General features: G+C 47.7%; 2 protein-coding genes across 3 annotated transcripts in view; one reads left to right on the forward strand and one right to left on the reverse strand.

Annotated features, from left to right (window-relative positions):
* The window catches only part of MTA2 (metastasis associated 1 family member 2), a 57473-nt gene extending 56288 nt beyond the window's left edge, over nt 1-1185 (forward strand). For both annotated transcript variants that reach the window (XM_033954274.1, XM_033954275.1), the window contains one exon: nt 1-1185. In XM_033954274.1, coding sequence (XP_033810165.1) covers nt 1-163 — 163 coding nt within the window. In that variant the 3' untranslated portion in view covers nt 164-1185.
* Nucleotides 749-13228, reverse strand: part of LOC117364736 (putative nuclease HARBI1) — a 26909-nt gene continuing 14429 nt past the window's right edge. Inside the window, exon 3 of the mRNA XM_033954276.1 lies at nt 749-1870. The gene's annotated coding sequence lies outside the window, so the exon portion shown is untranslated. The remainder of the gene's footprint in view (nt 1871-13228) is intronic.

Below are 13228 nucleotides of genomic sequence, written 5' to 3' on the forward strand. Positions count from 1 at the left end.
GTCCCTCCGGAAGGCCCTTACACACGTAGAGATGCGTCGTGCTGCCCGTAGACCTAACTTGCCACTGAAGGTGAAATCCTTAGCTGTACCCCCAAGATCGGCCCTGCCGCTGCCCCCTGTACACCCAGCTGGCACCAGTGACCTCATCGTGCTGGAGGACTGATAGTAGCACTGTAATATTTATCTTTCCGAAGGCAAAAATGTGTAATGCAAAGCAAAACAAAGGGCTCATCCCCTCTGTAACAGCCATCCCTCTTCCTGCAGATCCCATTTACCCAGGGTTCCTCCCTCCATGTTTGGACCTTACCCCTGAGCTTTTCAGGTAACATTTCCCTGGCACAGCTGCTCATTCCACCTGTGATGCAGCACTGGAGAACATGCTTGTATGGATAGTGTTGCTGTCTTTGAAGGTCAGAGGGGAATTTTGCTTGCTCTTTCTTCTGGTCTAGCAGGATGCTGGGGTTTGTGGCTATCACGCTTAGTGAAATTGGAGAGTAATAGCTGGTATAATCAGTAAAAGCTACCAGGGAGTGCTTGCATGGTGGGCAGGGATGGTACCCAGGGGAGGAAGAGCTCTGGCACTTTATTCTGTTGCTAACTCTTGAGGTTCAGGTTTGCCTGAAGAGTTTGTCATGTCATGGGAATTCATGCTAAAACTCAGCAGTATATAGAGCCAAGGGGAATGCTAAAGAAAGCTGAGTATCCAGGGAATTAGGATGCCTCTTTGCTCTGTGATTTTGCCCTAGGATTTGCGAATAGGATGAGAGGGGTTCCTCTTCTATGCTCAGTGAGTGTCCAATGGCTGGGGGATGGGATGGTGCCCTTACTTTTTGTGATCCGTGACTATTCTTGGGGACAGGAGGATACCCCTTATCTTTTATTCTGCAGAGTATTTGTTTGTATAGATGCTTTATATCATTCTTATTTTTTTTTAATATTTTCTTTTATTATGGTGTTTGAATTGTTTTATACAGCCAAGGAATTGAATTCTCCGCCCCTGCCCTGGGAGCAGGTTTGGAAGGGCACAGTCAGTTCCACGTGCAGTTGTAAAAGATGCGCTGCCAGATAAGAGACTTTTCTACCATAAAAGGATGAAAACTCAGATCTTTCATCCATTTTTTTAAGAATCTGATTCTGTAACTGGTTCTTACAGTAAAGAGAAAATAAAGTCTCATTTTCGGATACCATCGTGATTAGGTCTCTGTGAATCTCTTGGGATGCCACTGGGCATGGGAGGGAAAGTCTCTCTATGGATCTATGTCAAGGAGGTTTTGGGGGTGAGGGGGAACAGTCTGGATCTTATAGTGATCAGGCCTTGTTATAGTCTATGATGGTGAGTGAAGTTACTGTTCAAAGCCTAGATGCCTCTAGTAGAGGCTACAAGTAGGAAATTGGATGACCTAGTACTGCTCCCACAGATCCCATTTATCCAAATTCAATAGGAAAGATGTGCTACAGATAGTTTCCTTCAATGATCCTTAAGGCTATATGCTAGAGTATTTTTGAGCTTCAGAAGCACAAAAAAGAGAGTAAAACATTAAAATCAAACAAGCTTAGATTATTAATATATTCTCTAAAAGAATAAGGTGGTTGGAGAACTTGTGAAGGAGATGGATTAAGAGATCCATGTGAACAAGCACAGTCCAGCTCCAGCTAGAAATGAGCCACATGAGCAACTGATGTCCAGTTCCAACCATAAGCGGGAGCCATATAAGTAGCAACGCAACCATTGTCCAGTTCCAATTGAGAAAAAAATCACATGGCCAATCTTCTAGCCCCAGCTCGGAACCTTGGCCACATGAAGAAGATCCAGTCCCTCTTACACTGGAAAGTGACTTGAAGTGAGGATACTTATCCAAAGTTTGGAGCACTGCAGAGAAAGGAAAAGAGATTCAGAAAAAAAACCAGTGTTTGTGTCTCACAGCTTGCTTCTCTATGATTGCTGACATAGGCTTCAAGGGGTGCAAAAATCCTGCTTTGCTGCAGGCTTGAGAAGTGTAGAAAGCAGAATACAACCATATCTTGAAGACTATGCAGTTCTGGTTGCACTATTTAAAAATAAATTAAGGAACAAAAATACAAGGCTGAGTTACAAGTACAGAGAAACAACACAGATGATCAAGAGGATGGAATGATTATTTTATAAAGAAGAAAGGCTAATTAGATTAGGACTCTTCAACGTGAAGAAGAAATGAAAAATGAGTGTGTGATATTGTCTAATTCTCCACAAGACCACATTTAAACCAGTTGGCAGCTACTAAAATGGTAAACAGCCGCTACCATAAGGCATATAGGAAACGGACTTATATAGCCCCTGGAAGAAATGAAAAATTTTATAGAGTTTACAATACCTCAATGAATAACAGGAAAGGAGAAATTAGGTCCTTACCTGCTAATTTTCTTTTAGTCCTCCAGACCGGCACAGAAACGGATGGTTTACGCTCCTCTGCCAGCAGGTGGAGACTGAGACCTAACTTCTGGTCTGTGCAGTCCCTATTACAATCAGTCTTAACGAATAGCCAAGCAGAAAAACGTTGATGGGAGGCCCAAATGGGAACATACAAATATGCCTCCGTCAAATCGAGTGAAGTTAAAAACTCCCCCAGTTGGACAGCAAGAATTACAAACTTTAGGGTTTCCATACAAAAGGACGGAACCCGGAGCAATCTTGACACCTTTGAGATCCAAGATGGGCTGAAAAGACCCCTCTTTCTTGGGCACCATAAAGTAGATGGAGTACCTGTTGGTGCAAATTTCCTGAGGAGGCACTGTGACTACCACTTTGAAGTCCAGCAACCTGAGCAGTGTCTGGCAAAAAGCCCTCCTTTTCCAAGTTGCCTGACAAGGAGAGGAGAGGAAATAATCTGGCAAAGGTTGAGAAACTCCAGAGCATAATCATCCCGAATCACCTCCAGGACCCACTGATCCATTGTGATTATGGCCCATCCCCAGTAAAACTCCTGCAACCAGGCTTCGACTGGAACCAGGGAAAGGACCTGCAACAAGTCATTTGGCCGGACGGGCAACGGAGGAGCCTCCAGAGGAGTTGCAACCCTTCCTGGTGGGCATCCCAAAAGGACTGCATGTGTTGGAAGAAATGTCCTCTGGAAGGAAAAAAGGTTGCCAGGGCGGTACCTACGAAATTCACTCAAACAACCTCTGGGCAGAACCACATCGCAAAGCCTGACGAAATTGGTCCTCCAGCAACTGAGACACCTTAGAATCACTCAAGGCCTGAACCAGCTTATCTGACTCCTCCCTGAAGAGAAAGGAGACATGAAAGGGAAACTTACCAAGCTTAGTCTTAGATTCCGCATCCGCCGACCAACCCTGAAGCCACAGGATATGGCGGGTCATTACATGGAGAGCCATGGACTTGGCCAAGGCATGCAACAGATCATACATGGCATCAGAGAGATAAGAAGATCCCAGTTCAAACTTAGCCACTTCCTGATCCACTAAGGACCAGTCAGCCATCTTGCAGTCAAGAACTCTCTTAGACCACTAGAAACAAGCCCAGACTACCAGACCACCATAAATCGCTGCCTGGACAGCCAGGGCAGCCACATCAAAACTTTGTTTAAGTAGAGCCTCCAATTTACGGTCCTGAGAGTCTCTCAGGGCTGAGCTGCCTTCCACCAGTATGCTATGTCTGCGCACAAAAGCTGAGACCACCGCATCAACCACAGGAGACTTAAAGGTTTCTCTATCCCCATCCGGAATGGAGTAGAGTCTGGCCATGGACTGCGTCAATCGAAAAGGGGCATCTGGAACTTTCCATTGAGCATGCACTACATCCTGAATATCCTGATGCATAGGGAAAAAGCGGGATGCTGACCGGATCCCTCTAAGAAGAGGGTCAACAACACAAGGGGGGTTATTAGCTTCCTCTTCAAAGTGAAAAACTGAAGACATCTGAAGAATAAGCTCTTGCAACTCTTCCCAATGAAAAAATACACACAACCGACGCATCCTTGCCAACTGGTGCCTCTGAAAAATCTCCATCCAACACTTCAGATCCCCCTAATGGATCTGGAAGGTCCTCCCCAAGATCCAAGTCCTCATCTGGTGAAAATGGATCATCCAGAAAAAGAATCCTCATCCCAAGACATCCGTGGCTATTTGGACGATGGCTGAGGGGGCTGGACAGAGGCAGCCGCAGTAGGAAACTGAATAGAGGCAGACATGGAAGGGAGAAATCCCCCAGATGACCCCAAGACCCCCATAACTGAAGCAGGACCTCCAGCCACCTGTAAATTAAAGCCTTACACATGGCTAACATAAAATCAGGGCTAAATAACCCTGTCGGCAATCCAGAAAACATAGCAGGAACAGAAGACACATTTAAGACCTGTTCCTGTCTCCCTAAGATAGGAGGAAGGTTGCCTGAGGCCATGGGCAAAATGGACGCACTTCCCTCCAAAACTGAGGGAAGGGTCATCACTAAACTGTCGCCTGAAATAATTCACGGTACCGAAGCCAAACTCGACCTTGCTGCTACAGAAACACTGCTAGCAGCTGCAGCAATAAGGGAATCCCCACTGTCCCTGGCAGTCCACAACACCGAATCTGCCAGACTGTCGGCAGATGAGGAAAGCCTGATGTGGGCGGCAGGTGAGGCCCAGGCATCACTACCAATTAGTGGTGCACATGGGAAGGGTAGCCTGACATGCCGACACCAAAAGCCGGGTCCCCTTTGAGGCGGCCGGAACATTTTATGCACCTGCCAGCCACATCCACTGCTCGGCGCCCACATAAAACGCACTCATACTGAATGCACCAAAAACTCACACACAACAACGCCGTACAAAAACAGCGGTCTTGGGATCATTTATTATGCTCCTTTTATTTCTTGTGTCTTTTTTTTAAACTTCTCACAGCTCACCAGCTGTCTCAAGAGCAGACCCCACAGGCACTTTAAACTGTAGTCTGTGCAGAACAGGTGGCCAGGTGTACAGTTAAAGCTTCTCTAAATTCAGAAAACCTGGGGAGATGGGGGAAGGGCCTCAACCCTTCTGAGTATGGCACCCCTGAGGTCAGTAGGAACCCCAAAAGGGTCCTCCAAGCTCTGTCTGGACAGCAAAGGGACAAGAAATGCTCACTGAATCAGATCCAGCTGGCCCAAAACAAACCTCAGCACGGACTGCACAATCTTACCACGCCACCTGCTGGAGACTGAGAAAAGACTGATTGTAATAGGGACTACACAGCCTACTTGTACTGTAGCCAAAAGTTAGTGTGTCAGTCTCCACCTGCTGGCAGAGGAGTGTTAACCATTCGTTTTTGTGCCGGTCTGGAGGGATGCTAAAGGACAAGCTCTTTTCATGAAAATATGTTCTAGAACAAGATATGGGATGATGGTGAAGAAGGGGGGGGGGGGGGAGATTTGAATATACTCTAAATAGGCACAGAAAAGGTGGTAGATACATAGAAAAGCTTCCCAGTGGAAGAGTAAATAAAATGGTTATAAAATAAACCATAGATCCCAAATTCAGATGATTACTGAGGAGGCAGCAGGGATAATGAGACTGAGAAATAAGGACTTCCCTAGCAACAGCAGCAGATGAATCCAGAGACCAATGGGATAGCTCACATCTACCAGCAGGTGGAGATAGAGAAACTGATTAACAGGTGGTCTTATTGGCTGGCACTCCTCCTGTCTCATCAATATGCTCTATCTCCCAGCAGGGGAAAGTCGCTATTCCAATAGCTCCTGGATTCTGGCTGTGGCTGGAAATTCAATTTCTCCTGTTGAGATTTTCTCTTCAGTGAGCTTACAATTAATTCTATTTCTCCTGTTGAGATTTTTCTCTTCAGTGAGACAGGGGTGTCCGGCTGATCGGTGCCGGCTTTAGAGGTTACATTTGGGCCCCCCCTTGTCCCTGCCTCACCCTCCCTCCTATGATAGAGGGTCTATCTGGGTCTCTATTTTTTTGCATATGTTTGAGTGGACTGAGCCCCCGCGTTGTAGTTTGGGCTCGGTTGGAGAAGCTGCTGCCTTCCCGCGTGCGGGAGACGCATGGTGGATTCCTGTGTGGGCGGGGGGGGGGCGTGTCCTCGCATTTGCAGCGTGGTTCGCTGAGGCTGCCCGTCAATCGGCAGGTGCCGCGGCTGTGGTCGGGGTGCTAAAGGGTAGTTCTGTTGTAGAGGCCGTGCCTTTCCGTGGGCTGGTGGATCGCAAGGGTGCTCCGACGCTGGCAGACGCGCTAAGGCGTTCTTGTGGTCTGTTTCGGCGGTTTCTTTCTCCCTGCGCCTTCCTCGGTCTCCCTGTTTTTCCCTCCCAGTTGCATGGGGCCAGCGAACCAGGCAAAGGTTTATTCTCGGCGGCGCACGTCACAGCGTGGTTTAAGTTTCCCGCTTGCCGCGGCGGTGTTTGATTCTCCAGCTGAGAGCCGCGGTCTTTTCTGAGCAAAAGACTAGTGCTCCTGCACTGGGGGGAGGGCGCCGTAGCTTTCAGTGGTTTCTCTGGTAGCCGGCTTATATGGGCTCAGCCGTCGCTTCTCTGCCTTCCAGGTCGGTTGCGGTGGCAGTTGCTTGCAGTTTTATCCGGCGTTCAGGAGTTATTGAGGCCCAGTGTGTGGGAGTCTCCTGAGTTGATTGGTTTGCCGCGCTTGCGTTATCTCCTATGGGAATCTCTGCAGCCCCATTAGCATGCGGTTTGGCTCTATACTTCTCCACCCAGTTTCGGCTTCCCTCCGTACTGGGTTGGTAGAAGCCGTGTCTCACGGTGCTGAGTTCAGTCGCAGGAGAGTTCCCAGATTTTTTCGCTTTTGGGGAATCTCTTCATCTCTCTCGAGGTCTCCCATGGGTGACACTATGTAAGTTTGGCGATTTTCTTACTATTGATACCATTGATGCTGCGCTGACTGTGTCTGGTGGCGCTATTGAACTGCTTCCTGCCCTTTGAAGCGGTTTTAGGGGCATATTGGCTATTTCCGATTTCCATCGGGCATAACTATCTTTTTCTGTGTAGCGTTCCTAGGTCTACGTCCGGGGTGTCCCATCGTTTGCCTTCCCTGGGCTACATTGAACTGCACACCCGCTGTCAGCTCTTTCGGCTTTCTCATGGACAGGGAACTGTCATATGGGCAGGTCACAACGCGTTTGTCTGATACCGGTTAAATTGCTGTTGTTTTCCTAAGGGCGGTAGATGCAGCATCTTGATTGCATCTCGTGCGTATTCCCTTTATAGGCCATATGTCTTTTCGCTCCCGTTGCATGGAGTTAGTCCTGTTTTCATGGGTTACTTTACAAACCTTGAATTTTTTTTTTTTTTCCTAGGAGGATTTATTTCTTCTTCCAGTTCCTGCAGGGATCGTACTGCTGGTTACTGTCCTCTTGCGCTTCATTCTGAGGGGATCTTGACTTCTTCCATGGCCTCGTCAGGCTTTCACATGAGGGAGTAGTCGCTATGCTGTCAGGTCAGGGAGTTGTGCACATTTTTCAGGATGCTTGCACCTTTGCATACTCCTCAGATTTCCAGTTCGTTCATGGAGTCTCTCTGTTTGGTGTTTCTCTCGGAAGTGTTACTGGTCCTCAGGACGGTTCTTGTAGTTCTTGGGGTTCCACTTAAATGTATGGTGGCCAAGACGGGGGCATTGGGCAGGCTGGATCCCATTCTGCTGCATTAGTTCTCAGGGTTACACATTTCTGCTGGCACCCTGGGAGGGTATCTACATTTTCTCTATGGACTTGGTATCGGCACTAGGTTTGCCTGCCTCCCTTGGAGCGGCGCTTTCGGTTTTAGCACATGCCAGTTCGCCTACCCTTGGATTCACAAGCGTTTTAGAAGCTGTGAGCGGTGGACCGTTTTGGCGCTGCCAGGCGATTCATCTAATTTCTTCTTGACTGCATGCTTGTTTCGGACGACTTCCATTCGGGCCATTTGACTGACATGAAGAGGGTGGTTTCTTTTCCGCAGTTCCTTGCTCGTACATTTTCGAATTTGCAGCGCTCTTTTCTCCTGTACTCTTTCTAGGTACATCGGGATGATGTTTTTGTTCATATAGGAGAGCCAGGGGCTTCTTTCCGGAGACTTGGACGTTGGGTCTCGGTCTCAGAGTGGATTTATTCTTCTCTTTTCATGTCCAAGAGTATGTGATTATGTACAGTTTCTAGGATCCATATTGCTGTCTCACTGGGAACTTCGGCTTGCTATCCACTTCTGCTGCTACAGCTGTCACTTTGGTTCAGTGGTTCCCAGTATCTCAGGGCTACAATTATTTGGTATGCTCCTCCTGCTCGCTCTGGGTGATTTGATGGCTCAGTGCGATTTCTCTTTTAAAGACATGCCTCGGTTTTTGCTGGACTTGCTCATGTCCACTAACCGTTCCGGGCTGTCGGGTTGGGGGGGCTCGATGGCTTCCTTCCTCAGCTCCAGGAGTCTGGTCTTCAGAGGCGACTCCGTACTTGTTCTTCTTCTACTCTTAAGCAGGGTCAGGCTACCTTTCTGGAGTTTCTGATTATTCTTCTGGAATGCCGCTGAGGATCCTTTTTTGGTCAGTATTAGGATGGGAATTTTTCTCTACAGCTTGGGCAGTAGGTGTTGTACTCGGTTGGCAGGTGAAGTTGTTCTGCTTCATTGGGTGGACTCTTGTCTTCGTCTTCTGTTGGCAGATCCTTTTTTGGAACAGGATAAGAGTGTGAATTGACTTTCTCTCCGCGGAATCTGAGCATGGCCCATTTCTTGGATGTTACTGTGTACAGCGCTGTGTACGCTTTTGGAAGTGTGCATGTTAGTACTAGTATAATCTTCTGCATCCTGGGTATTGTGATTTGTGGCTCAGGTGTTCTAGCTCCTTTTAGGAAAGCGAGATCTCATTGACCTGGACCTCATGGCCCCGTCTCTCAATTCTACTCTTCCTAGCTTCTTCGGCGGGCCCAGGGAGTGGGAGTTAGAGGGGGTTGCTGCATAGCTCCTTTCTCGCCTCTGCCTTCTCCTTTTTTCAGTGTTTTCCGCTGGCTGATGATGGCTTGGATTTGCCATCTCGAGCTCGCCTTCCGGGCACAGTGTGTGTAGAATCCCTGGATAGACGACGCCTTCCTTCCTATGCGGATTTGATGAGTCTTTCGACAACTGGACTAGGAAGTTTCCTGGCGTCTCCGGCTTTGCCCGCCTAGGGTCCGATCCGCATGGATATTTCTACTACTTTAGTATTACGACCTAGTTTTTTGGTTAATCTTGGCTGACGTGTACGGGTTATGCGAAGAAGGTTGTTTCTTCTCTTATCCAGGGGCTATGGACATCTTCTCCTGTGGCTTCTGCTTCCTTTTGGAGGGTTTTCCTTTCTTGGGCCCTTCTTCACGTTTGAACCACTCCAGAGTCCCTTTCGGGCACAAGTGTATTGCCGAGGGCTTAGCGTTCAATTCCCTTCAGCTTCTGGTGTCATTCTTGGCTTGTTACAGGGACTAGGTATATGGCTCTTCGCTGACTTCTCAGCTTCCTGTAGTTCAATTCCTAAACAGAGTGCGGTATCTTCATGCGCCTCTTAGAAAGCCGGGTTTGGAGTACAATCTTCACATACTTCTTCTAAGTTTACCAAAGGCTTCATTTTAGCCTTGTCCTTTGGGACTCTAAAGAGCTGTGCCGTTGACCATGGAATTCCTTGTGGCCATGGCTTCAGCTCTGCAGTTGCTAGGTTGCAGGCCTTGTTCAATGGGGATTCCTATTTCTTATTTCCGTCATTTGGGGTATCAGTTCGGATGGTACCACTATTTCTTTCTAGGGGGGTGTCATCCTTTCTTTTACGTCATGCTCGCTTTTCCTTCCTTCTTCCTGGGAGGAGATATTGGGAGCAGTGCTTTTGTTCACTGCATTTTTTGATACGTATGTAGCGTTCTCCGCGAGCACGGTTTCTAACAACTGTTAGTTGTTTATATCTCCTTTTTGTATTCTCCAAGGGACGCCTCAGGCGTATGGCGGCGTCCGATGCCTACCTCGCTCAATGGGTCCAGGAGGACATTCTTTATGCTTGCCTGCTGGCAGGGGAGCGGGTGGCGATTGAACTTCATGACCATTCCGCTAGAGCGATGGCTACTTCTTGGGCTCGGCCCAGAGGGTTTTTCCTTGGAGGAGATTTGTCTCGCGGCTAACTGGTCTTCCGAGAGTGCCTTCTCTCCGCGTTTCTACATACATGTGCGAGCACATGCGATAGAGGCTTTTTGGTGCTTCGGTTGTTGCGGAGGCGGCGTTTGCTTCCCACCCAGATTGAGGATTGCTTTGCTACATCCCATTGGTCTCTGGATTCATCTGCTGCTGTTGCTAGGGAAGGTAAAATTATGTTCTTACCTGTTAATTTTCTTTCCCTTAGACGCAGCAGATGAATCCAGAGCCCCACCCTTTCTGGTATTTGGTTGTCGGTTTTTTCGGGTGTGACTTTTCGTGATTGGTTGTTGTTAATGGTTGTATTCTGTATCGTTGCCTTTTGCGATTTGTTCTGGGAAGGAAGTTTTTTACATGCTATGCCTATTGATGGTTGAATGTGCTTGGGCAAGGAGCTATACTGATGAGACAGGAGGAGTGCCAGCCAATAAGACCACCTGTTAATCAGTTTCTCTATCTCCACCTGCTGGTAGATGTGAGCTATCCCATTGGTCTCTGGATTCATCTGCTGCGTCTAAGGGAAATAAAATTAACAGGTAAGAACATAATTTTACCATGTTGGATTTTGTGCTTTTATATTCTGTTTCTGAGATACAGAAAATCTGTGGTATGGAACAAGTTCATACAGAATTTGTTCTTTCACATACAGCCAGGATTAATGGACATGCCAAGAAACTAAAAGACCATTGCCATAACTGAGTCTAGCCTTACCTGTGTACGTTCTGGTTCAGCAGGAACTTGTCTAACTTTGTCTTGAATCCCTGGAGGGTGTTTTCCCCTATAACTGCCTCTGGAAGAGCTTTCCAGATTTCTACTATTCTCAGGGTGAAGAACTTCCTTACGTTTGTACTAGAGAATGACACGGTGGTTGTTACCCGTGGCTAGCCGCGGGTAACCCGCCGAAAAGGTGAAAAAAAAAAAGATCACCCTGAGTACAGGGACAAAGCCATTCACCGCCCTGTGGAGCGGTGAATGGTCTTGCCTCTGCAGATAAGCGTGCAGTCCGGCAGCCCCCTCTCTCCCGCCATCCGTCCATCTCCCTCCCTCCCTTTCCCTTACCTTCTCTTTGTGGCGATTTTGTGTTGTATTGCAGCCAGAGCCTTGAAGTTGCATAACATGTGGCTGCTGGAAAAGTCTCCTCTGACGCAATTCCTGTTTCCGGTTGCATTGGAGGAGACTTTTCCAGCAGTCAATGCAATGCGGCTTCAAGGCTCCGGCTGCAATACAACACGAAATCGCCACAAAGAGAAGGTAAGGGAAAGAGAGGGAGGGAGATGCACGGCTGGCCAGCGGGAGGGAGCTGCTGGACCGCGTGAAGGGTGCTAGGGGTGGGGGGATGGAACGGAGAGGACGCTGAAGCAGCATGAAGGGAACTGGGGAAGAAAAGAGAGGGGAGAAGACGCTGGGAAATGGGGAAGAGAGAGTGGGGAGAAGACGCTGGGAAATGGTGAAGAGAGAGTAGGGAGAAGATGCTGGAAAATGGGGAAGAGAGTGGGGAGAAGACGCTGGGAAATGGGGAAGAGAAAGTGGGGAGAAGAAGCTGGGAAATGGGGAAGAGAGAGTGGAGAGAAGATGGGAAATGGGGAAGAGAGTAGGGAGAAGATGCTGGGAAATGGGGAAGAGAGTAGGGAGAAGATGCTGGGAAATGGGGAAGAGAGAGTGGGGAGAAGATGCTGGGAAACGAGGAAGAGAGAGTCAGAAGAGAAGCTTCTGCCCACACATGCACGCGACTGCACAAACACTCTGGCGGCTTTCAAGAAGCTACTCAAACCTTAAAATGCGCTGCGAAGGTAAGGGGGAGGGAGATGCATGGACCGCACGAGGGGTTCTAGAGGGCAGTGAGGTGGCAAGAGGGAAGGGTGAATGCTACGAGGACAGGGCGGTGAAGGTTGGTCTGGTGACAGGGACAGATTTTTCCCCATGTCATTCTCTAGTTTGTACGGAATCTATCTCCTTTTAACTTTAGAGAGTGCCCTCTCATTCTCTCTACCTTGGAGAAGGGTGAACAACCTGTCTTTATCTACTAAGTCTATTCCCTTCATTATCTTGAACATTTCGATCATGTCCCCTCTCAGTCTCCTCTTTTCAAGGGAGAAGAGACTCAGTTTCTCTAATCTCTCACTATACAGCAACTCCTGCAACTCCTTAACCATTTTAGCCACTCTTCTCTGAACCCTTTCGAGTAATACTATGTCCTTCTTCATGTAAGGTGACCAGTGCTGAATGCAGTATTCCAGGTGGGGGCATACCATGGCCCGGTACAGTGGCATGATAACCTTCTCTGATCTGTTTGTGATTCCCTTCTTTATCATTCCTAGCATTTTGTTTGCCCTTTTTGCTGCCACCACACATTGCACAGATGGCTTCATTGACTTGTCTACCAGTACTCCCAAGTCTCTTTCCTGGGGGGGTCTCCGAGTACTGCACCGGACATCCTGTATTCGTGTATAAGATTTTTGTTACCGACATGCATCACCTTACACTTATCCACGTTTAACCTCATTTGCCATGTTGCGGCCCATTTCTCGAGCGTGTTTATGTCACGTTGCAGGTCTTCGCAATCCTGTGTCTTCACTATTCTGAATAACTATGTATCATCCGCAAATTTAATCACCTTGCTTGTCGTACCAATTTCCAGGTCGTTTATAAATATGTTGAAGAGCACGGGCCTAAGCACTGAACCCTGCAGCACTCCAGTCTGAGTATTGTCCATTTATCCTCACTCTCTGTTTCCTATCCACCAAGCAGTTTTTAATCCATGTGAGTATTTCACCCTCGATTCCATGGCTTGCAATTTTTCAAAGTAGTCGTTCATGTGGGACCTTGTCGAACACCTTCTGAAAATCCAGATATACATTGTCGACTGGATCACCCTTGTCTATCTGCATGTTTACTCCCTCGAAAAAGTCCAGTAAGTTCGTCAAGCAAGAATTTGTTGTGGGTGTATTTAATGTTAAGTTTTTAGCTCATGCATTTTCATATATAGTTCAAAGCAAGTTACCTTTAGGTAGAGTGTCTCCAAAGAGCTTACAAATATGTTTTTACTTGTTTGTTGAGCAGGACTAAGTGACTTTCTTCAAGGTATGTTGATGAAATTTGAACATTGGCTTTCTTGGTTCTTAGCCT

The sequence above is a fragment of the Geotrypetes seraphini genome, chromosome 8, assembly GCF_902459505.1.
Source record: "Geotrypetes seraphini chromosome 8, aGeoSer1.1, whole genome shotgun sequence".
Taxonomy (NCBI): domain Eukaryota; kingdom Metazoa; phylum Chordata; class Amphibia; order Gymnophiona; family Dermophiidae; genus Geotrypetes; species Geotrypetes seraphini.